Genomic DNA, 22630 nt, shown 5'->3' on the forward strand with positions numbered 1-22630 from the left:
GTCTAATCTTGTCCTCACGCTGCTACCTCCCCCAGGCACCCTCCCAAGTCTCCAGCTTCACGCCTCTGCCCAACAGGCTCCTCCCGGCACAGCTGGAGCAAGAAATCCCCTGTCAGCACATAGCGGGCACATTCCTAAGTGCCTCCCCAGCCCCCATGACTCCAAGGGCCTGGCTTGGGCCAGGGGTAAGGGGCAGCAGGTCAGACTCAGGAGGTCCCAGCTCAGCATGGGGAGCAGAGAGCCAGGCCCAGCATTGGCAGTAAGACTCCCCGGCTCTTCCTAGCCTGCTACATGACCTTCAAGTCCCTTCCTTCCTTGAGTAGACATCCCTCTCTCAGGGATACCAGGGATCTCTGCTGAGGAGTGTGCAAGCATGTGTGTTGAGAGACTGGGAGAGTGCAGATATCTGTGCACACATGTGTGTGAAGTGCTTGTGAGTGTGTAAGCATGTGTGTGAGCCTGGGGAAGATGAGAGTGAACTGTGATCTGTGAAAGCTTGTACAGTGTGTGTGAGTGTGTAAATGTCTAAGGTGTAACTGTGCCAGGCAGTCAGAGTGGGTGAGAGTGAAAGGTAGGGTCCGAGACCGCCTGGCAAGGGCCTTGTGAGTTCACGAAGCTTCCCTCTGTCTAGTTCCCTCTGTCTAGTTCCCTCTCTCTCTTTCTGTCTCTTCTTTCCTTCTGGGGGGCTGTGTCTGTCTCTCTCCCTCCCTCAATCCATCTCGATTTATTTTCTTCTCTTTCTCCATCGCTTTGAGACACTCCTTCTCTGACTCAATGTCTTTTTCCCCCGCTCCCCCCTTTAGGTGGTTGCATGTCAGTCAGCCTTGCCTTTAACTCTCTCACTGTCTGTGCCTGTATGTGTATGTTTTTCTCTCTCTGTCTCTGCTCTCACCTCTATCTCTCCCCCACTCCATACTCTGTCTGGCACACACACCAGGAGCTCAATAAATATTTGTTCTCAGTCAGCCTTTGACTGTGCCTCTTTCTTTTATTTGTTTCTCCATCACTGAGTCCTCCTGATTGTCACATCTTTGAATTTTATAACCATATGCTGGTTGGCCTGCTCACTGCCCCCCCCCCCCCCCCGCCCCAGTGTGCGCATACACACCCACATGGGATAAGCTTCTTCTGCCCGCTTATCTCCTGCAGGAATTGGAACTGCTTGTTTTTTCTCTCTCTCCCCTCCACGACCCCCATCTGGTCCTTCTCCAGAAACAAGATGAGGCATCTGGCCTGAGCCCCCACGGCTCCATCCTTGATGCTCCCTCTAGTCTTTCTTCTTCCCTCCCGTTATTGACTCCTTGCCCTCCTCCCACATTCCCTCTTCCAACTGCCCCCATGCCTCCTGGGGAATGGGCTGGATGCAGAGCTGGAGGTTCTGTCACAGGGCCATCACCAGATGGTATCCCTCAGGGACAGGGCATAGAGCTGTCCGTTGCTGGGAACTTTAATTAGCACAAACCTTCCACCCTCCACCTTGGATGTTTTCCTTCTCTGGATGCTCCTGGGACCTCAGGCTCTCCATCTTTCCATGCCTGTGGCCCCAGAGAGCCAGGAAGGGGAAGTGATATCAGGTGTTTGGAAAAACAGCCTTACTACCTAACTTCCACCTCAAGACTTGGGAGTCCTGGCCCAAAGTTCATCCTATTTCAAAATCCAGGGGCTGGATCCCCAAAACAGAAGCCAAGAGTTCTAGAAGTCTGGGTCTGCAGGATCCACTCTCTCAGACTCAGGAGTCCAGGCCCCCTTCTTCCCAAGGACCTGGGAGTTCATGCCTCACATCCTCCCCCCACCCCCACCCTCCAAACACACACACAGGACTTAGGGCAGATGTTCACTGTCTGTTGATTTTCAAATCCTCCTGGGCCTGTGTGGGTGTGGGAGAGAGATTGGTGGTTAAATCCACTGACTCTAAAACTTAAGACCAGATTTTCTGACCCCAGGTCATCCTTTCCCAACTGCACTCTGCTGCAGGCAGGGGACCTAGTTGAGTTCCCAACTCCTCAGAAACTTGGAGTTCAGGCCATTAGCTTCTCAGTCCTCAGAGGTCTGAACTCCTAGTCTTAGAATCCTGGGGTCCATGCCCCTGCTATATAGGGACACAAGAATCTGAGCTCAGGAACAACGGAGTGTGGATCCCCAGTGCCTACAGGCTCAAGAATGTCAGACCCAGTGTCCCAGGTCCCCAGTACCCCCTCTGTCGGTTCAGGGTCCCACCCACCTGCCCGGCCAGCTGCGCAGCGCACCGCCGGTGGGCAGCGTGGGAACGCCCCAGCTGGGCGGCATGCAGCCGTCAGGACAAGCTGCGCGGTTCCCAGCCTCCCCGCCTGACTCAGCCCGGGCGCCGCCGCCTCCCAGCCGTCGCCTGGCAACCACGGCCGAGTGGGACGAGGGGGTGGTCCCGGACCGCAGGGTCCCGGGAAACGAGGGGCTGGGGGCCTGGATTCCTGGATCTTAGGACGTGCTATGGTTTGCAGTGTTAACAAGGCAGGCAGAGGAATATTTCGAGAAGGGATTTTGAGGTGGGGAGAGCTGAACCCCCTCTTCTCGGGGGGGTCTCAGCTGCCCCCCCAGGCAAACCCGGTGCCCGCTTGCTGACCCACCAGGCCCAGGGGAGCCCCGGGCCCCGCCTCCCCAGGGCGCGGAAACTAGCGGGTCCCCAGTGGTTCCCATTTATAGCTCCGTTTCCACTCAGCGCGGTCCCTCCAGGACCCGGGCTGAGCAAGTTTCTTCCACTCCCTCCCCTCCCTCCTCCTCACCGTCAGCCACCCCCCAACCCGGCAGGGTGCAGGTGTCCAACCCAGCCGGTACCCCCTCCTTCGACCCAGGTGTTCCAGCTCCCAGACCGAAAGGAGGCTGGGGTGTCCTGCGGCTAGGGGAACCCACCCCCCGCCACCCTGCGTGCACCCATTCATCCGTGTCTGGGCCGCGGGAGTTTCTCAATGGGAAGAGGGCGGGTCTCCCAGGGGGCGGGCCGGGGCGGGGCGAGTGGGATCTGGTCCTCCAGGGTCTCTCCGAGACCAAGCGCGCCGAACTGGCCTGCGTTTCAGAGCTGCGGGGCCTGTGGCGGAGCAGACTAGGGGAACTGCAGGCCAGAGACAGGGGGGCTTCTAGCCTGGAGCGAAGATTCGGGGAGCGAAAAGGACTCCAGGCCAGAGTGGTGGGAGGTGTGCTGCCGAGGAAGGAGCTGGCAGGGAAGCCAGTGCAACAGCAAGTCTGCTGGATTTTAGGGGACACACACTCAGGATGCTGGTCCCCGCACTCCTCGTCCTCTTCTTCTGCCTCAGAGGGCGTGCAGGTACTGCGAGGGGTGGGGGGCAGATAAATATAGGAAAGGGTTGTTTGCCAGTTGTCACTTTACTGGGGACCATGGGGCTGAGGGTTCAGACTCCTGGGTATGAGGGAGAAGAACTCTGGGAGCCTGGGCTTCTGGGTCTGAGGGCAGAGGGGATTGGGGACTGAATTCCCTCCTGAATGAGGGAGCTCTTGAAGGTGCTAAACTCTGCTCTGCTCCTCCGCCCCATTCTCCTAGGCTTGTCGCCCCACTTCCTGCAACAGCCAGAGGACCTGGTGGTACTGCTGGGGGGCGAGGCCCGGCTGCCCTGTGCCCTGGGTGCATATTGGGGGCTGGTTCAATGGACTAAGGATGGGCTGGCTCTAGGGGGCGAGAGAGACCTGCCAGGTGAGGCTGTCCTGTCTACTCAGGGAGGGACTGGCTCCAGGGTGGGGGTGCTGGGCTTGGGCTGTAACTGAAGTTTCTATTTTGATGTTTTCAAGTTTGGGAAATTAATGGGCTCAGGGAAACACTTGGGAGTCCTGAATCTTCAGCTTCTTCGGAGGTGACCCATAGGGTTTGGGAATTTTTATTTTTATTGTAAAATATTGCATAAGTGCAGTAAATTCTAAAATAGACACCCGTATAACCACTACCCAGGTCCATTACCAGCTCCCCAGAAGTCCTTATTCCCTTCCCCTATCACAACCCACTCCCTCCTCACCCAAGAAGTAGCATCTAATCTGACTTTTTTGGCAAGTGTGTTTTCTTGCTTTTTTCTTTTCTTTTCTTTTCTTTTCTTTTCTTTTCTTTTCTTTTCTTTTCTTTTCTTTTCTTTTCTGTATTTGTCACCCTCAAGTCTGCAGTGACTCTGGATCAGGAGAGGGTTAGTGTCTCTCTAGCCCAGCACCCACTTTTGGTAGTGTCTCTCCGGTGTGGGATGTCTGGGAAAGGAGGCCTGAGGCCAGGACCTCAGAACCGTGGTGTGACTGCCTCTGCTCTGACTCCAGGGTGGTCCCGGTACTGGATATCAGGGAATGCAGCCAGTGGCCAGCACAACCTCCACATTAAGCCCGTGGAGCTAGAAGATGAAGCATCATATGAATGTCAGGCTACACAAGCAGGCCTCCGGTCTCGACCAGCCCAATTACACGTGCTGGGTGAGGACCCAATCCACGTGTCCCTGGGGAGCCCAGGGAGACTGCCGGTGTTAGCTAGGAATATCAGAGTTTGGGGAGAACGGAGGAGTGGTTGGTTAGAGCTGGGAAGATCAGGGTCTCTGGGCCTAGGATCCAGCTCTGACCCAGATCCACTCTACAGTGCCTCCAGAACCCCCCCAGGTGCTGGGCGGCCCCTCTGTGTCTTTGGTTGCTGGGGTTCCTGCAAATCTGACCTGTCGGAGCCGTGGGGATGCCCGCCCCACCCCTGAGCTGCTGTGGTTCCGAGATGGGGTCCGGCTGGACGGGGCCACCTTCCGCCAGGTCAGGTCCAAGTCTCTGTGCCAGCCCTTGCTCATTTGGGGGAATTTGGGCATCCGCTTAGACCACAGGCTCATCCAGAGGAGAAAAGGGCATGGGAGGGCAGGAATTCAAGGCTTGGGATCCTTGGTATGTACTAAAGCCTAAGGACTCTAGGGCTACACTAGCTGGGTTCAAATCCTGGCTCAGCCCCTCATTAGTTGATTGATCTTAACCTCTCTGTCCCTCAGTTTACTTATCTGTAAAATGGAGTTAATAGTAGTATGCACCTCTAGGATAGTTGTGAGGATTAAATAAACTAATATTTATAAATGCCTAGAAGAGTGCCTGACATAAAGTAAGTACTACGTAAGGGTAGATGAAATCGTCACTATTATTCATAATCTACAGACCCTATTGAAGGAAGGAACCACTGGGTCAGCGGAGAGCATCTTATCTTTGACACCTTCCAGCCGTGATGATGGAGCCAGCTTCATTTGCCGGGCCCGGAGCCAGGCCCTGCCGGCAGGGAAGGACACAGCTATCACACTGAGCCTGCAGTGTGAGTGCAGTTGGACACTGGGTCTTGAGCCTGAGGTCCTTGGGGAAAGAGGGGTCTGGGGCCTGTCCTTCAGGTATGAGGAAGGAGGGGGCTGTGGACCTTGGGTCCCTGGGGTAATTGGAAAATGGAAGCCTAGACTCCTAGCTGAAAACGAAGACTCCTGGGGTGGAGGACCTGAGAACTGGACTGCTAGGTCATCCGTGGGGCTGTTCCATGTTCTTGCCCACCGCTTGATCATTGACTCACCTCTACAGACCCCCCCGTGGTGACTCTGTCTGCAGAACCGCAGACAGTGCAGGAGGGAGAGAAGGTCACTTTTCTATGCCAGGCCACAGCCCAGCCCCCTGTCACCGGCTATAGGTGAGGATGCAGATCATTTCTTTCCCCCGCCGGGAGCACGGGCCTGGGGAAGGACCGGGGCTAGGACATGAGTAGGTGTGTTTGAGTAGCAAGGACAACACTAACAGCCCACCACCTTCGCAGGTGGGCAAAGGGGGGCTCCCCGGTGCTCGGGGCGCGCGGGCCAATGTTGGAGGTAGTGGCGGACGCTTCTTTCCTGACTGCACCGGTGTCCTGCGAGGTCAGCAACGCGGTGGGTAGCGCCAACCGCAGCACCGCGCTGGATGTGCAGTGTGAGCCTGGGCGGGGCCGTGGGTGTGGCCAAAGTGGGGCGAGCAAAATGGGAGCGGGGGCTACGGTGAGGCGTGGCTAAGACCGGCTGCGGGAGGTTATGCGGCCGAAGTAGGATTTTGACGCAATTCGGCTGTACTGGATGGACCATTGCCAAAGTGGAGCAGGGGCGGGGCGAGAGCGGGGCCGGGGCTTGTGAGCCGCACGTGTGAGCTGAGTTGTGAACAAGGGGCTTAAACCCAGTGGGCCCTTGTGGGTGTCGTTTCTGAGTGGCTGATCCGGAGTCAGAAGTTGCAGCCTTCCCTGGTCATGTGACCCCTCGTCCGTCTCCTCCAGTCGGGCCGATTCTGCACGCAAAGCCGAAACCCTTGTCCGTGGACGTAGGGGAGGACGCCTCCTTCAGCTGTGTCTGGCGCGGGAATCCGCTTCCACGGGTAACCTGGACCCGCCGCGGGGACGCGCAGGTGAGGCCAGACCTGGGGCTTGTGGCCATGGCTGGCAGTAGATGGGGCTTCCTCCCATGGTCGTACCCTGACGCCCTTTCCCTATCCCAGGTGCTGGCCTCCGGGCCCACGCTGCGTCTTCCCGCGGTGGGGCCCGAGGATGCAGGGGACTACGTGTGCAGAGCTGAGCCGGGGCTCTCGGGCCTGGGGGGCGGCGCTGCGGAAGCTAGGTTGACCGTGAACGGTGAGAAAGCGGTGCTTCCTAGTGGGCCTGGCAGGTCCTGGGATAAGAAGTGGGCAGAGGGGGCGAGGGGGCGTGGCCTTGAGAAGGGGTGCTTAACAGATGGCGGGGGCCGGGGGATTGCAGCTTGACCTAGGGAAGGCAAACCTCAGCGGGGTTCGAAGTGAGAGGCGTGGCCTGCTTGGTTGGGATTAGTGGGGAGGGCCCAGGCCTGGCCCCGCCTGCTTGAGAACGAGCTTTGGGGAGGGCGGGGCGTCTCCTCTGATTGGTCCTCAATCTCCAAACCAGCTCCCCCTGTAGTGACGGCCCTGCCCTCTGCGCCCGCCTTCCTGAGGGGCCCCGCCCGCCTGCAGTGTCTAGTCTTCGCCTCCCCCGCTCCAGAAGCCGTGGTAAGGAAAGTCCCCACTCTCATGACCCATCCAGCGGTGCTTCCGGACCTCCTAGCCGGACTCCCAAAACTGCTGCGATTACCTCTGACTTTCCCGACACCTTACCTGCCTCTTCCCGTCCTCCTTAGTCTCCTCAGTGACCTTCCTCTCTTGTGCTCCAAGGTCTGGTCTTGGGATGAGGGCTTCCTGACGGCAGGGTCACGGGGTCGGTTCCTGGTGGAGACATTCCCAGCCCCAGAGGGCCGCGGGGGACAGGGTCCAGGCCTGATCTCTGTGCTACACATTTCGGGGACCCAGGAGTCCGACTTTAGCCGGGGCTTCAACTGCAGTGCCCGGAACCGGTTGGGCGAAGGAGGCACCCAGGTCAGCCTGGGACGTAGAGGTGAGACCCTGGGCCTGAAGGCCCCAAACCTGAATATTTCAAGCCTCCCAAATGCCACAATCCCCAAACAGAGGACCCTCAAATGCAGAGACCCCCCCCAAACCTTGGCAGCTTCAAAACTATGTGTCCATTGAATCCTGAGACCCCCAAACAATAATTTCCCTCAAATACAGAATTCTAAACTGAGAGATGTCTTACACTTAGGGGCTCCAAAGAAGGCAATCACCAAATATAGGCAAAGTAAAAATATGCTCAAACTCCAAGACTCCCTAAAGCCAGGGAGTTTAAACTTGTGAAATCACAAGTTCATGAGCCCTTAAACCCAGGGACCCCAAGCTAGGGGACTGCAAAACTTGGAATCCCCAAACTTGGTGATCTTCAAACCCAGAGATCCCCTTCCAAAACCCTGAGCCCTGTTCCCCAGTTCCTGCTCAGTCTTCTGCTCAGCCTTCCCAGGAACCCTCTCTTCTTCCCACAGACTTGCTGCCCACTGTGCGGATTGTGGCTGGAGTGGCCACCGTGGCCATGACTCTCCTTATGGTCATCACTGGGGTGGCCCTCTGCTGCTGGCACCACAGCAAGGGTCAGTACACACACAAGCCCTGCTCGCTGCCTGGCCTGGTCTTGGGACCTGGTCCCAGTCCTGCCTCTCTAGACCCTCACTGGGCTTGGCGTACATTCAGGACCTGATTCCCCACTCAAGCTCTAACTCCATCTCCTCAGGGCCACACACCCCTTACCCTTCTAGGCCAGGGTTTTCTCTTTGGTTCCCAACCTCCTGACCTGATTTGCCCCAGTCCTCTCTCTTCCGGTCTCCACAAACCGTGACCCAGCCGCATCACTTACCTCTGCCCCTACCCCCAATGTCCCTGGCCTCAGCCTCTTTCTCCAAGCAAAAGAACCTGGTGCGAATCCCAGGGAGCAGCGATGGCTCCAGTTCGAGGGGTCCTGAGGAGGAGACAGGCAGCGGCAAGGACCAGGTAGGATGCCAGGGTCCCCAGACCTGACTCTACCTCAAGACCCAAATAATAACCCAGTCCCAGTTGTGATCCCAGTCCCAGCTGAGCCCCCAAAACCCAAATAGAGCTCTAGTCCCAACAGCAACCCCCAGATCCAAATATGCCCCTGTCCAATTATTCCCTAGACCCACTATGTCCCTAGGGCTCCTTGTTGTCCTGAGTCCAGACCCCAGCTCCCAGGTGCCCTTGGTCCCTCCTGCCTGGCCTCAGATGTTCAACTGAGGGTCTCTGGGGCCTAGCACTGTGGCCAGAGGCTCCTCTGCACTCCCTTTCACTAAGCTCTCAACCCCAGGGCCCCGTCGTGCACACGAACCACAGTGACCTGGTGCTGGATGAGGAGGAAGCTCTGGAGACCAAGGTGAGTGTTGAGAGGAGGGGGTCTCCCTTCACTGTGTCTCCAACTCTCTCCTCACTTCCATTCCCTCCTTCTTCATTCCGTTGCCCCCAGAGCTGGCACCTAGCCCCTTCCACCCACTTCTTGCTGCCTCCTGGGCTGTCTCACCCACCTCCACAGTCTCAGTTTGCTCACCTGCTGACTATGCCAACACATCTGCCCCAGCTTTGGCCTCCATCTTGAGCCCCAAAAGGTTTCCCCATTACAGTCCTGTTTCAGGCCTTCTAGATGCCTCTCCCTGGTTGCTTCACCCAGGCCCCTTCTACCTACCAGGTTCCCCACTGGCCTCACATTTCCCCAAACTTGTCCCTCCTTTGGGGCCCCATCTCTTTTGGGACCCACTGACCCCAATCCCCAATCCAGAGCCCTTTTCTCTCTTCTCTGTATGTAGCACATGCTATTCTCTTGACCTGAAAACACTCCTACCTTTCTTCACATACCTACCTAATTCTCTCCATCATTCCTCTGGTCTCAACACAAACATTTCTTGTTCCAGAAAGCTCATGCTTCCCTCCTCACAGCCCTGATCATTCTGTCTGTGTTTCACCTCACAGCCATGACCACTGTGAGCTAGGCTTCCCCATCACAATCTAAAGATTCCCCCATCACTGTCCCAGTCATTGCCTGGACTTCCTCCATCACAACCCTGACCCTTCTTGACTCTATCTGGTGACTCATCATTTTTCCTTGGGCCTGGGATCTCCATGAGGGCAGGGCTAGGTCAGTCCTAGTGAGAAATGTCTCCAGCAGCAGCACAAGTCATAACACAATCAAAGTCTCAGGACTGTTGGGAAAATGAATGAATGAATGTCTTGATCTCAATTTCTCTCTCTTGTTCCCTCTGCATCTCTTTCCACACCGCTGCTCCTCAGCAGGCCTATATCCCACTGTCTCTGCCTTTGTCTGCTCACCTCCTTCTGTCCCTTCATCTCTTGTCACTGTTTTTCTGTCTCACTTTGTCCTTCTACCAGTCTGTATGTCTCTGGGTCTCTGACTGCTCCTGTTTCTATCTTTTCATCTCTCCCTAGGTCTGGCTCTATCTCAGTGTGTCTCTCCATCAGTGACCCCCACCCTTCTATACCCTTACATACTTTACCATGTCCCATTTTGTCCCCTCAGGACCCAACCAATGGTTACTACAAGGTCCGAGGAGTCAGTGTGAGCCTGAGCCTTGGAGAAGCCCCTGGAGGAGGTCTCTTCCTACCACCCTCTTCCCCTCTCGGACCTCCAGGGACCCCTACCTTTTATGACTTCAACCCACATGTTGGCATGGTCCCCCCCTGCAGGCTATATAGAGCCCGGGCAGGTTATCTGACCACACCCCATCCTCGAGCTTTTGCCAGCTACATCAAACCCACATCCTTTGTACCCCCAGATCTGGCCCCCAGCACACCCCCCTTCCCATATTCTGCCTTCTCCACACCCAGCCATCCACGTCTCCAGACTCATGTGTGACATGTCTCCAACTGAAGAGTCCTGGGGTCTTCAACTTGCCATAATGGATTGTCCTGATTTCTGAGGAACCAGAATAAGTTGGCGACCTTACTCTCCCAAAATTGAACATTGAGGGGAGGGAAAGATCATTGCCATTGTCTGGGTTATTGATATACAGTAAGCTCAGCCAAAGGGGATGTCCCAAGTGGGAGCAAGAAGGCCACTGTGCCTGCCTCTTCCCCTGCGTAAGAGAGATTCAAGGTGGCACATGGACCCTTTGCAGAGGGATGGGGGACAGGGGGTGATGTGAGTTAGGGGCAGAGAAGGAAGTTGTTTCCAAACACTGAAAGAAGATATTTCAAGATGACCCCCTGCATTAAGAAGAAAGGCAACACAAGGCAGATTAAGATGAAGAACCTGTCCTGGCTGTCCCCGAGGGGCTCTTTGCTTCACCCGTGGAATTGCAGCCAAACTGGCCATTCACCCCTGGGAATCCAAGATGGCCACTATCTTCATTCTTTCCACCTTGCTTAAAGGCCATGGAAGAACCGAACCCAAGGAGTAAGGATAGGGTGAGAGCTGTTGTGGTGGGGGGTGAAGGGGTGGTGTTGGAATCTGGGAATGAGAATATTTATGTTTAATTAAAAAATGTTGTGACGTGAGTGTCTTAGAGATTCTCCTGGCATTATAACTGTCTATCAAGGAAGGGGTCCATTGAACCTGCCCCAAGGCCCTTCTTCTTACCCTAGACTATAAAGTGACTGCAGAAAAAGAACATGAGCCACCCCCCACCCTTTGCTATGCACTGAGCACTCAAGGCTTTTTTAAGATACATCTACACAAACATACGTGCACAGATGCACACACATGACAGGACTGCCCCGTCAGCTTGGGGAAGACAATTCTGCACTGCATTTTGAGGAGACAGAGAAATGAGCCCTGAAGGGGAGGCAGCGAAGGAGAGGCTAGGGGTGGGAAAATAGAAATGCCCTGATCCTTAGAGCAGGGATGGAGGTCGACTCTTATCTTGAGGTGCTGGGTACCTGCCTCAGCTCATCCTGAAAGAAAGGTTCACGGATCCTTATTTAGCAATTAAAGGTCTAGGTGACTGGGACTCCTGGGAAGCAGAGCAGAAGGCCTAGACTTGTGGGTCTAGGGAGAAAGGGCTGAGGGCTTAGTCTCTGGTCTTGAGAGAGAAGGTACCTGGGACCCAGACTCCTGGATCTGAAGGAAAAGAGGACTGGGTCTCAACTGTTGTGTTCTTGACTGGGGAAATTTTGGAGGCCTGCATTCCTGGGACCTCAAGAGAGGATTTTGGGGTGGGGGCGGTTCTCCGATGCTGGCATCCCTGCAAGAGAAGGGAAATGATTTGTGAGTGTCTGGGTTCGAGGGAGGGAAAAACTGGAGGTGAGGGTCTTGAGGGAGAATTCAAAAATCCACAACCACGAAGCCCGTGACCCAGGCTCCTGGCTAGGCCCTTGCATGGGAGGGGACGCCTGGACTCTCAAGGGGGCGGGGGTCTGGCGCAGGCTCCCACCCGGGGTTTCCAAGCTGCTGGGCTGCGAGCAGAGCCGCCAAGCTATTGTCCTGGCCAGGAAGGCGGGGCCGGCGCGGGGCGGGGCTGGCGGCGCCGGCGCAGCCCGGGGGCGGCGGGAGGCGGCGGCGGCGGCCGTGGCGCTGGGAGCTCCTGTCACCGCTGGGGCCGGGCCGGGCCGGGCCGGGCCGGGCGGAAGTGCTCGGGACGTGAGGGCGCGAGGGCCGGGACATGGGACCCGCCAGCCCCGCCGCTCGCGGTCCGGGCCCGCTGCCGTTGTTGCTGCCACTATTTCTGCTGCTTCTGCGCGCGCAACTCGCCGTCGGGAACCTGGCCGGTGGGAGCCCCAGCGCAGCCGAGGTGAGGCCCGGCCGGGTCCAAGGGGATGGGGGAAGGGGCGGGACCGGGCCCCTGGACCCCGATGCCGACAGGTCCAGAGCAGAAAGCGTAGTCTTTCCAGCCAGGTGGCCGGCTCCTAGGCGCCACTAACGGCACTAGGCATTCAGAAACTCTTAAGTCCAGTCCCCATCTCCCTCATCATCTGTCGTCTCAGCCCCCGCCAGACCCCAGCATAGGCACTAGCTTTTCCAGAGCCCCTGGGCCCAGAAGTTCAGCCCCCTCAGACCCTCTCGACCTAGGTGACTCAGCCCCATACCCTTCCCATCCGAACAGGAGCCACCAGGCAGCAAGGCACCTAGAGCCAAAAATCTGGGTCCCTTGCATCCTCTGGACCCATGTGAGGGCTCCCGCAAGGCTCCCAGACCTAGAAGTCTAGGCCCCCAGCCACCGCCCCCCAACCCGTGATGTAGCTCTCCATCCCTCAAGGATTTGGTGTCCAGGCCTGTAGGGCCCTGAAGCCAGGCCCTGTGGTCTTTGCACCCGAGAATGCGAGCGTGAGCTAGGAATGGAGGGAGGAGGGCTCAGAACGCCTGGGTTCTGGCCTCCTCCCCCGCCATTCAAGTTTAACCCTTTCAGCTCTACTTTGGCTGTGCTGAAGCGAGGGCGGAGCCTGTCTCCGCGGCAACGAGGCCGCGAGAATCCGGGGGGACCCGGGTCGCCATAGCAACGGCAGAGCTTGGGCGCCCCCGCCCTGTGGGAGCTGTTTCCCGGGGAACCGAACCTCTCCGGAGGCGGCGCGCGGGTGCTTGGTGGAGGGGGCTGGTGCTGGGGGTGTGCACATCTGGGTCCTAGGGAGCAAAGGACCAAGAGACTCACATGCCAGCGTCCCCCGTGCCTTCGCTGACCCCTCGCCCCCACCCCCAGGCCCCAGGGTATGCACAGGTGGCTGGACTATGCGGGCGCCCAACCCTTCACCGGGACCTGCGCACCGGCCGCTGGGAACCAGACCAACAGCTCTCACGACGCTGTCTCCGGGACCCGCAACGCGTGCTGGAGTACTGCAGACAGGTAGGCGGGACCTCCTGGGAGCGGCGTGGCCAGCAAGAAAGCGGATCCAACTTGGGGCCGGGTCGCCCATAAGAAGCTAGTCGTGCAGGGAGATGAGGAATCCAAGGTGGCACGGGAAACTAGGGGACGTGGCTAACAAAGAGGATAAGTTAGGATAGGACAGGACCTGTTTTTGAGAAACTAGGTCAGGAAAGGGGAACGGTGCAAAGACTGCCCGCTGAGGAAAGTGTCCAGGAAAGAGACGGAGTTTAGCGATAATGTGGTGGACTCCTTAAAGGGTAGGTGTAGGTGGGCGTGACCAAAGGAGAGGCGGGGCTAAAACAAAAAATCCTTTGGACAGGCAGGACTGGGAGAGGGGTGGAACTCAATGGGAGAGTGGAAAACTAGGAGGCGTGGCTATGAAAAGCAGGATTAACACAAAGAGAAGGGATGCTTACTGAGAGGCCGGAGAGAGAGGCGAGGCTTAAAGAAGGGTAGAATCTATGGGGAGATGAACCTGATTGGGGGAAGGGGCAGAGGCGACTAGAAGAGAGGTGGGCTTAGAGGGATTGAGCTTTTGGGCAATGGAGGGACCTTTGTAAAGAAACTGGACAGGCAAGGGGGCGGAGCCTAAGGATGGCGTGGCTTTTTAAGGAGAAATACTAGGGGGCATGGCCAATGGGCTTGAGGGGCTTAGATATCTAAGACCTGTCCTACAGAGAAGCAGGGCCTAGGGAGGAGAGGTCCTTATGAATATTAGAGCCTTAAAGAGGGACATGGCCAGTGCAGAAGCTCACCTGGTAGGGGCGGGGCTGTGGGTTGATCGCCCCCACCCGGTGCCCGCAGATGTACCCGGAGCTGCAGATTGCACGTGTGGAACAGGCGACGCAGGCCATCCCCATGGAGCAATGGTGCGGGGATGCCTGGGGTGGCAGCTGTGCCCACCCCCACCACCAGGTTGTGCCTTTCCGATGCCTGCGTGAGTCACAGGCTGGGGGAGGGGAACGGAAAGGGGTGGGGGCTGGGTCTCCAAGGGGTGAGATTCTGGCCCTGGTTTCAGGCTCACATTAGGGAGCTGGATGCCTGGGTCCAGAGTGGGACAGAGAAGCCTCTGAGGATAAAAGATCTGGATTCTGAGGAGGGAAGGGCTAGTGGCTGTGGGAGTGTCTCACACTGATGCCCCCCCATTTGCCAGCTGGTGAATTTGTGAGTGAGGCTCTGCTGGTGCCTGAAGGCTGCAGGTTCTTGCACCAGGAGCGCATGGACCAGTGCGAGAGTTCAACGCGGAGGCATCAGGAGGCACAGGAGGTCAGGACCCAGCCCACTCATCCTCCCCGCCACCACCACCCCCAAACCCAGGAATCCAGTCCCCTAACACCCTCCTCCTCCAGAACCCAAGAGTCTGGGCCTCAGCCCTCTCTTTCCAATGGGACAGAACCAGGAATCCAGGCTCCCCGCCCAATCAGCCCCCAAGACTCAGGCATCCAGGCTCCCCCTCTACCCTCTCTCTCGCCCCACAGTCCTGGCATCTGGGCTCTTCCCGCAGGCCTGCAGCTCCCTGGGCCTCATCCTGCATGGCTCGGGCATGCTTTTGCCCTGTGGTGCGGATCGGTTCCGAGGCGTGGAGTATGTGTGCTGCCCGCTTCCAGCGACCCCCAACCCGTCTGGGACAGCAGCTGGGTGAGTGGGAGGGAACCCTCCATGCCCAACCCAAGGCTCCTGAGGCAGGAGATGGAAGCCTGGGAGCCAAGGCCCAGGTTCTTATTGCCTTGGGTCTTCTGCTCCCTCAGTGACCCTTCCACCCGGTCCTGGCCCCCCGGGGGCAGCGTTGAGGGGGTTGAGGATGAGGAAGAGGAGGAGCCCTTCCTACAGCCCGTGGATGATTACTTTGTGGAGCCCCCCAGGGCTGAAGAGGAGGAAAGAGTCCCACCCGCAAGCTCCCGTGCCCCTGCAGAGGTCAGCACAGGTGAGGCAGTTTCTGAACCCCTAGTCCCCTCCACCCTGGAGGGAGGATGAGTTAGGGGCATCTTTGGGAGGGACCTGTGGAGGAGAAGCCCTGTTGGGGGAAATGGGAGGGATGGGAATGGCTTTGGATAAAGCAGAGGTGGAAGGGCCAGCCTGTGAGGAATGCAAAGAGTGAGCGTTGTTTGAGGGTACGCGGAAGTAGAGGAGTCATTTGGTAGGTCGGAAGGATTACTTGGGGGAAAGCTTGGAGGATCATGTAATGGATGCCTCAGCGTTACAAGAACAGGCCCAGTTCAGAACTACATCGCACAGGACTCCGGGCAGCGGCTGTGGCTGAAGTCAACACGTGAGGGTCTCCAGGGCGCTCTAAGGAGATGCAGTTCTCTGGGAAGGGAAGGTGACCTGGAGCTGGGCTTCTGGCTGACCCCCTGGCTCCTGGCCTTGCAGTGACTCCCACCCCAAGGCCCACAGATGGCGTGGACGTGTACTTCGGCATGCCTGGAGAAGCCAGTGAGCATGAGGGCTTCCTGCGGGCCAGGATGGATCTGGAGGCACGCAGGATGCGCCAAATTAACGAGGTGATGGTCCTGGGGGCCCTGGGATTCCCCATAGCACAGAGCTCCTAAATACCAGCAAATTCCTCAGGGACACAGTGAGACTACCTCTAAAGACTCGGCAAGCCCCCCTTAACCCCCAGCCCTCAACACCACCCCTGAGATGACCCGGGATCCCTGACCCATCTAGAACCCCACTGAGAGGCCACCGGATTCTGTGGAAACTCTGATGCATGGTACTCTTCCATTTTAAATTCCTTCTGAATCTTCCCTCTCTTGGGAATCCAAGAGGCAGCGGGACTTAAGGGATCTGGAAACTCTGAAGAAGGATGGGAGTGAGGGGGGTTGATTCTAGGATCCTGAAGCTCCCCTTGTCCCCAGGTGATGCGTGAGTGGGCCATGGCGGACAACCAGTCCAAGAACCTGCCTAAAGCCGACAGACAGGCCCTGAATGAGGTAAGACTGCCTCGGACGTATCCTACTCAGGCCCGTCCACTACCTGGGGCCTACGGGGTCTCGGCCTGGCTCAGGCTTTGTCCGGCCTCATCCGGTTTCGCCCCTTCCTACCTGCGTGGGCCTCTGCTGGTCCCACCCCTACACTTGGCTCCGCCCCTCTTGGCCTACATCCAACTGGACTTTGCTCTCCTCCTCCTCGCACTGGCCATGTTTTGCCCGGTCTGAACTTGATCCTAACCTCTGAGGGCTGGCCCTGGAGGCCTCTCCCAAGCTGGGCCCCTGCAGACAGAACCAGGTCCTTGTCTTTGATGCTCGGCCCTGCCCCCCGACTCTGGCCGTGCCCCTCTAACATCGCGTGTACTCAGTCCCTCCTCAGGAGGCCCAGCCTCACGCCTCTCTGACCCACCTCTCTCAGCCTCACCTTGACACAGCCCTAACCCATGTAGACCCCACCCAGCTTAGCCCCATGCCCTGACGCTCGCTCCCACCCTGCTCCGTCTTATTTAGTTCCAGCCTGTCTCCAGTGGGCCCTGCCCAGACCTAAGCCCTACCTTTCCTGCAATACTTGGTCTCTCTCACCTTAACACGGGCTAGCTCTGTTCCTAGATTGTTCCCACCCCCATACAGTGTACACCTTCAACTGGGCTCCCAGCAGAGCCAGTGCTGCCCCCACTCTACCTGGCCCTGGAGCCCCAGCCCCCCCAGCCGGTCTCCTGTCATCTAGTCCCACCCCAGGTTGACTCTGCCCAGGCCTGGATCCACAGCACCTCCCCCCACCCCCACTTGGCCGTGTAGCCCTACCTTTCCGGACTGCCTGTGACTGGGGTTTCACCCAGCTACGCCTCTCCTGACCCTGTGCCCACCCCCTCGCCAGCACTTTCAGTCCATTCTGCAGACCCTGGAGGAGCAGGTGTCCGGTGAGCGACAGCGCCTGGTGGAGACCCATGCCACCCGAGTCATCGCTCTTATCAACGACCAGCGCCGGGCTGCCTTGGAAGGTTTCCTGGCGGCGCTGCAGGGGGATCCGCCTCAGGTGCGGGAGCCGTGGGGGCAGAGGGCAGAGGGGGGAAGGGCGGGGCAGGCCCAGGCAGTCTTCATGCCTTCCACAGCCAGAGCGTGTCCTGCTGGCCCTGCGGCGCTACCTGCGGGCGGAGCAGAAGGAACAAAGGCACACGCTGAGGCACTACCAGCACGTGGCTGCCGTGGACCCCGAGAAGGCCCAGCAGATGCGCTTCCAGGTGCTCAGACTCTTCCAGCTCCCAAATATTCTGCTAGCCCTCAGACCCCGGCCTCCTGGACCTCATCCCTCAGACTCTTCTCTTGCCCCTCAGACCCTCTTTCTGTCCCTTGGACCTCCTTCCTATCCCCGGAACCCCTACCCCTCTGTGCTTGGAACAGATCCCTACTTCCTGACCCTAGAACACTGCCTCCCCCACCCCCTGAGCCTTTGACCTCTTTCTTGTCCCTTGAATTCCCACTTCCTGTCCCTTGGATTCTTCCTTCCTTTCCTGGAATTGAACCTCCCTGAACCCTGTTCCTGTCCCTCAACACTCCTTTTTCCCGAACCCTACCTGTTCTCCCTGGAACCCTTGTTTTGTGCCTTCAGATCCTAATTCCTGTTTCTTGGATGTTCTCTTCCTGTCCAAGAAGACTCCATTCTATGCTCTCGAACTCCAAGTCTTGTCCTTAAACCACATCATTTCTATATGACCCTCCAGTTGTACTTCCTTCTCTAGAACCCCCTTAAGCCTCACTTCCTATTCCCCAGACCCTACTCTCTGCCCCTCCTACCCACTTACCTCCATTTCCTATCTTCTCTGCCATATTCCTTGTGCCCTATACTTACCTTGTCTCCTGTATTCCACTTTTCCTAGCAACTACTCCTCTTCCTTCTTCCTTATTTCCTTTCCCGAGGCTCTCACATCCTGTCTTCTGTACATCTTTTCCTTCTCCTTCTCCAATTTCCTTCTTCCCGATTCCTGGCCTTTGTACCCTACATCCTGTCCATTGTGTGTGCTGCTGTCCCGTGGACCCTCTTGACCTTCCTCCTTCACCCTGCCTCCGTTTCCCCATCTCTAGCCTGCACTGCTCAGTTCATCCTTCACCCTCACGCCCCGACAGGTGCAGACCCATCTTCACGTAATCGAGGAAAGGATGAATCAGAGCCTGGGGCTGCTTGACCAGAACCCCCGCCTGGCTCAGGAGCTGCGGCCCCAGATCCGTGAGTGCTGGTTCCTGACCCCCGACCCTGCCATTTCAGCCGTCTATCCTATGGAACAAGCTCCAAAATTTAGTGGCTTAAATCAACCATTTTTCTTTCTTTCTTCCTCTCTTTCTCTCTTTCTCTCTTTCTTTCTTTTTCTTTCTTTCTTTCTTTCTTTCTTTCTTTCTTTCTTTTTCTTTCTTTCTTTCTTTCTTTCCTTCCTTCCTTCCTTCCTTCCTTCCTTCCTTCCTTCCTTCCTTCCTTCTTTCCTTCCTTTCCTTCCTTCCTTCCTTCCTTCCTTTCTTTCTTTCTTTCTTTCTTTCTTTCTTTCTTTCTTTCTTTCTTTCTTTCTCTGTCTCTCTCTCTCTCTCTCTCTCTCTCTGTCTCTATATATATATATTTCTTTTCAAGCATTTGGAAAACCAAGGTTTATTCCAGTCTTTCTTTAAAAGTGGTCCATAGTCTTTTACAGACATTCATTAGCATCACTTGAAAAGTTTGTTAAACATGCAAGTTTAGGGACCTCACCCCACACCTATTAAATCAGAATCTTTTGAGACATGGATGGAAAATTTGCATTTCACAACTTCTTTGATTAATTCAAGTGCGCACAGAGGATAGGGCATCTTCATCCTCTGACTATAGGACAGCATGTCCTGGGTATTATAGTTGTATTAAATCAACATGTTCACTGCTCAAGATTCTGCTGTCTGGTCTGGGTTCTGCTGGGTGCTCCTTCTGCCGGTCTTGCCGGTAGTCACGCACGTCGCTACATTTGGCTAGCAGGTCAGCTAGGGGCTAGGACTCTGGCACAAACGAGCCTCTCTCCCTCTCCATGTAGGCTCAGGGCCTCTCTTCTCCATGGAGCCCCTCCACGTGGTCTCTCCAGCAGGAGACCTTGACTTCCTACATGGTGGTTCAGGACTCCCCAAAGCAGGAACGTGGAAACTGCCAGGTCTTCTTAAGGCTTGGGCCCACCTTCTGTTGGTTAGAGCAAGTCACAAACCCAGGCCAGATTCAAGCTGGGGGCCTGCACAAGAGCACAAAGACCAGAAAGTGTAACCCACCAGAGCCCCCAGATCTGTTGAGACGTCCTCCTGGCTGCCCCGCACCTAACCCTGATTCTCCTGCTCTTTAAGGAGGCTGTTCTCTTGAACGTCAACCTCCATCCTCCAACATGCAGCTCCCCACTTCCCCAGATCACACGTAGGGCTCCCCCGATCTCTCTACCGTTAGGGTGCCATCCATTCACGCAGTTTTGTTTTGCGGATCCCTGTGTTCACAACCTCACCCCCTTTCTGCACGTTCCCCTCAGAGGAACTCCTCCACTCTGAACACCTGGGCCCCAGTGAATTGGAAGCCCCTGCCCCAGCGGGCAGCAGTGAGGACAAGGGTGGGCTGCAGCCCCTGGACTCCAAGGATGGTGAGTTAACCCAAAGAGACATAATCCCGGGCTGGGGGACAGGCCCCCAACCTCGATTCTAATCCCCTAAAGTCTGGGGGTGTCTTAGCCACCACAGTGAGTGGTAGCGGGTGGGAAGGAATGTCTGAGGGTGTGGAGGCCTCTGCAGGATCTTTGATCCTCCTTCCTCGGCCCCTGGGAGGGGGTTCCCCCACACTTTCTCCAGTGATGCTCTCCTCTCTTCACTGTTCCGCCTGTCTTGCCTCCTCTGGCTGCCAGCAGACACCCCGATGGCCCTTCCAAAAGGTGAGTGTCTCACAGAGCAGCCCCCAGCCACCAAATCCCTCTGAGCCCTTGAGCCCAGCATGGAAAAGGGCCCACACACTGGGAACCTCAGGCCTCCTGGGGTGGGGTCTGGTACCCCTTCCAAACCCTTCCCCAGGAGGGGGTATTACCATTCTGGACTCTCAGGATTGAGATAGGATTTGGGGGGTAGGGTCCACAGAACAAGCTGCTGCATCCTCTGGGAAAGAGAAGATGTCCCCCCTGGAGCAGTATGAACGAAAGGTAAGTTAGTTGAACCTGAGGGCACCTGAGGGAGGATGGGAGAGGGGGCCTGGACTCCTAGGTCTGAAGGAGGAGGGTGCCAGGGGTTTGGATTCCTTGGCCTCAGAGGGAAGAAGGGACTGAGGACATGGACTTTAGGGTCCTAGGGAAGAAGAGGGCTGGGGGATGCCCTCCTGGGGCCCAGGGGAGGAGGAGGCTGGGATCCAGACTCCTGGGTCCCTGACACCTCCTGCTCCCCCAGGTGAATGTGTCTGTTCCAAGGGGTTTTCCTTTCCACTCATCGGAGATCCAGAGAGATGAGCTGGTAAGAGGAGGACTAGTCTGGGTACTTAGGGGGAGAGGTCAGAGGTCAGTGGCTAGGCTGTGACTCCCAAAGCCACACAGGGCCCTGGTGAGCCTCCAAGATGACCCCAGCCCCCTCTCCTCCCCCTGCAGGCACCAGCTGGCACAGGTGTGTCCCGAGAGGCCGTGTCCGGTCTGCTGATCGTGGGAGCGGGTGGGGGCTCCCTGATCGTCCTCTCCATGCTGCTCTTGCGCAGGAAGAAGCCCTACGGGGCTATCAGCCACGGCGTGGTGGAGGTGAGCACGGAGACCTGGAATGGAGAGGCGGGGCTCTGAGATCTGCCGCCAGGTCCCCATGGTCCGCTCTCCCTCCCCTGCCCCTGCTGCAGGTGGACCCCATGCTGACCCTGGAGGAGCAGCAGCTGCGTGAACTGCAGCGTCACGGCTATGAAAACCCCACCTACCGCTTCCTGGAGGAACGACCCTGAATCAGCCCCCTTCGTCCCTTCGGCTGAGCCCAGACCTTCCCTTTTCCTGGAGCCCCAGAATCCCAACTCCCAGCCCGGGGGAGGGGGTCTTGAAAAAGTTCATTTCACACCCTTTGTGAGGGGGCTGGAAAGTCTTATTTCCCCTTTCCAATTCCAAATTCCACCCCTAAGAAACCCCCAGGTATTCCCAGCTGCCTCCTTGCTTGGGACCTCCTCACTTTAATTTATTTTGTATATTAATGTATTGTTCCTTGAGGTGACCACTAGTTGGCCCCACTGTCTGTTGTTCCCTGGAATTCACCCTCCCACGTGTCCCCCACTAATATCCCAATAAAGTCCTCTTCCCCACCAAGCCATCCTCTGTCTCTGTTGGGGAATCAGGGTGTCATCAGCTCTGGACACTGGTGTGCAACCCCGCCCAGACCTCCTTCACCTCTTTAAACTGTAGGAGAGATCTTTAAATCTGGGCGGGGCCTTGGGGAGGGGCGGGGCCTTGGGAGGGGCGGGGCCAGAGATCTAGGCTATCCTCTCCACGCCCACCCAGGAGCTTTCCGTGGTACTGAACGGGCCGCCACTTCTAGGCCTGTATCAGCTGGGTTCCAGGGTGGACTCCAAGGACGCTGGGCTCTAGCAAGTCTTCCCTGTCTCCCACTCGCCCTCATACACAATCACATACAACATCCACCCCCAACCTGTGAGCCCGATAAGGGACAGGGAATCTTGAACCGGTCTTCCCATTCCTGAGTCTTACGCCCTTCTTGGGGCAGCGATAGGAATCCCCCCTGGGGTGTGGAAATCCAACCATGTGTACCAGAGAGGGTTATGTGGTGTCTGCAAGCGTATCCCGTTTTGTGACATGTTGGAGTTGTCGCTCCACATATACTGTTACCTGTCTCAAGAGGGTTGTTATGAAGATTAAAAGGAGTATTATTTGTTGGGACATTGGAATTGTTTGAATAAATTCTAAAATGACATGGCAGCAAACACTCAGATGACACCCTGTGGCAAGCACTGCTCCAAGGGCTTTACATGCATTGGCACACTTAGTCATTACTACCCCATGAAGTAGGTACTACCACTATCCTCATTTATAGGTTAGGAAATGGAGGCAAAGAGAAGTTACATCACATTCCCAAGGTCACCATCTAGGAAGGGTCGGAGCTAGGAATTCAAACCAGGAAACCTGGCTCCAATGCCTATACTCTTGGCCATTTTGCTAACCTCCTGCCTAATAATTCATGGCTGTCCCATATGGTGTTCGGGTTGCTTGCTGCAAAATTTCAAGTGGTACCATTCATCTCCTAGACACTGTAGATTTGCATTTTTACCACAACCTCCCAGCAGATGGCAGTAATGTGCCATGTTCTAATGTCAGGAAAGCACTATTTTCTGACAGATGGCTAAGGGAGGGAGCATTATTTCTAATTCTCCCAAAGGACCAATGAGCTCACAGCAACGAGCTCTACATAAAATATACATGTAAATGTAGGTCATGTATATTAAATATAGACGTGGTAGGTACTGGGAGGAAGATGCCTACATGATGCAAGTTGGATACAATGCCACAG

General features: G+C 56.6%; 2 protein-coding genes across 10 annotated transcripts; both read left to right on the forward strand.

Moving 5' to 3' along the window:
- The first annotated feature begins 155 nt into the window (after positions 1-155).
- Positions 156-10877, forward strand: KIRREL2 (kirre like nephrin family adhesion molecule 2). Its single transcript, XM_057710844.1, has 18 exons — positions 156-185; positions 2210-2382; positions 3231-3298; positions 3533-3682; positions 4285-4434; positions 4595-4755; positions 5143-5293; positions 5548-5653; positions 5777-5925; positions 6260-6387; positions 6478-6610; positions 6896-6996; positions 7159-7378; positions 7857-7959; positions 8250-8358; positions 8690-8755; positions 9911-9949; positions 10219-10877. Exons 1-18 carry the CDS (start codon positions 156-158, stop codon positions 10288-10290), a joined length of 2109 nt encoding a protein of 702 aa, XP_057566827.1. The 3' UTR covers positions 10291-10877.
- A 1010-nt stretch (positions 10878-11887) lies between these two features.
- Positions 11888-21416, forward strand: APLP1 (amyloid beta precursor like protein 1). 9 transcript variants are annotated; one of them, XM_057712391.1, is made up of 17 exons: positions 11888-12119; positions 13023-13166; positions 13992-14124; positions 14341-14453; positions 14692-14825; positions 14936-15111; positions 15558-15688; positions 16046-16120; positions 16995-17153; positions 17230-17358; positions 18242-18341; positions 19639-19746; positions 20005-20031; positions 20222-20292; positions 20534-20596; positions 20728-20871; positions 20964-21416. In XM_057712391.1, the coding sequence occupies exons 1-17, from the start codon at positions 11991-11993 to the stop codon at positions 21060-21062; spliced, it is 1935 nt and encodes a 644-aa protein (XP_057568374.1). In that variant the 5' UTR covers positions 11888-11990; the 3' UTR covers positions 21063-21416. The 9 variants fall into 9 exon arrangements, 6 of the variants coding, with proteins under 6 accessions (XP_057568374.1, XP_057568375.1, XP_057568377.1 ...); XM_057712392.1 differs by having other exon boundaries at positions 20008-20031; XR_009049718.1 differs by lacking the exon at positions 20534-20596 and having other exon boundaries at positions 19928-20031.
- The last annotated feature ends 1214 nt before the right edge of the window (positions 21417-22630 follow it).

This window comes from Hippopotamus amphibius, chromosome 16 (assembly GCF_030028045.1).
Source record: "Hippopotamus amphibius kiboko isolate mHipAmp2 chromosome 16, mHipAmp2.hap2, whole genome shotgun sequence".
NCBI classification, from domain to species: Eukaryota; Metazoa; Chordata; class Mammalia; order Artiodactyla; family Hippopotamidae; genus Hippopotamus; species Hippopotamus amphibius.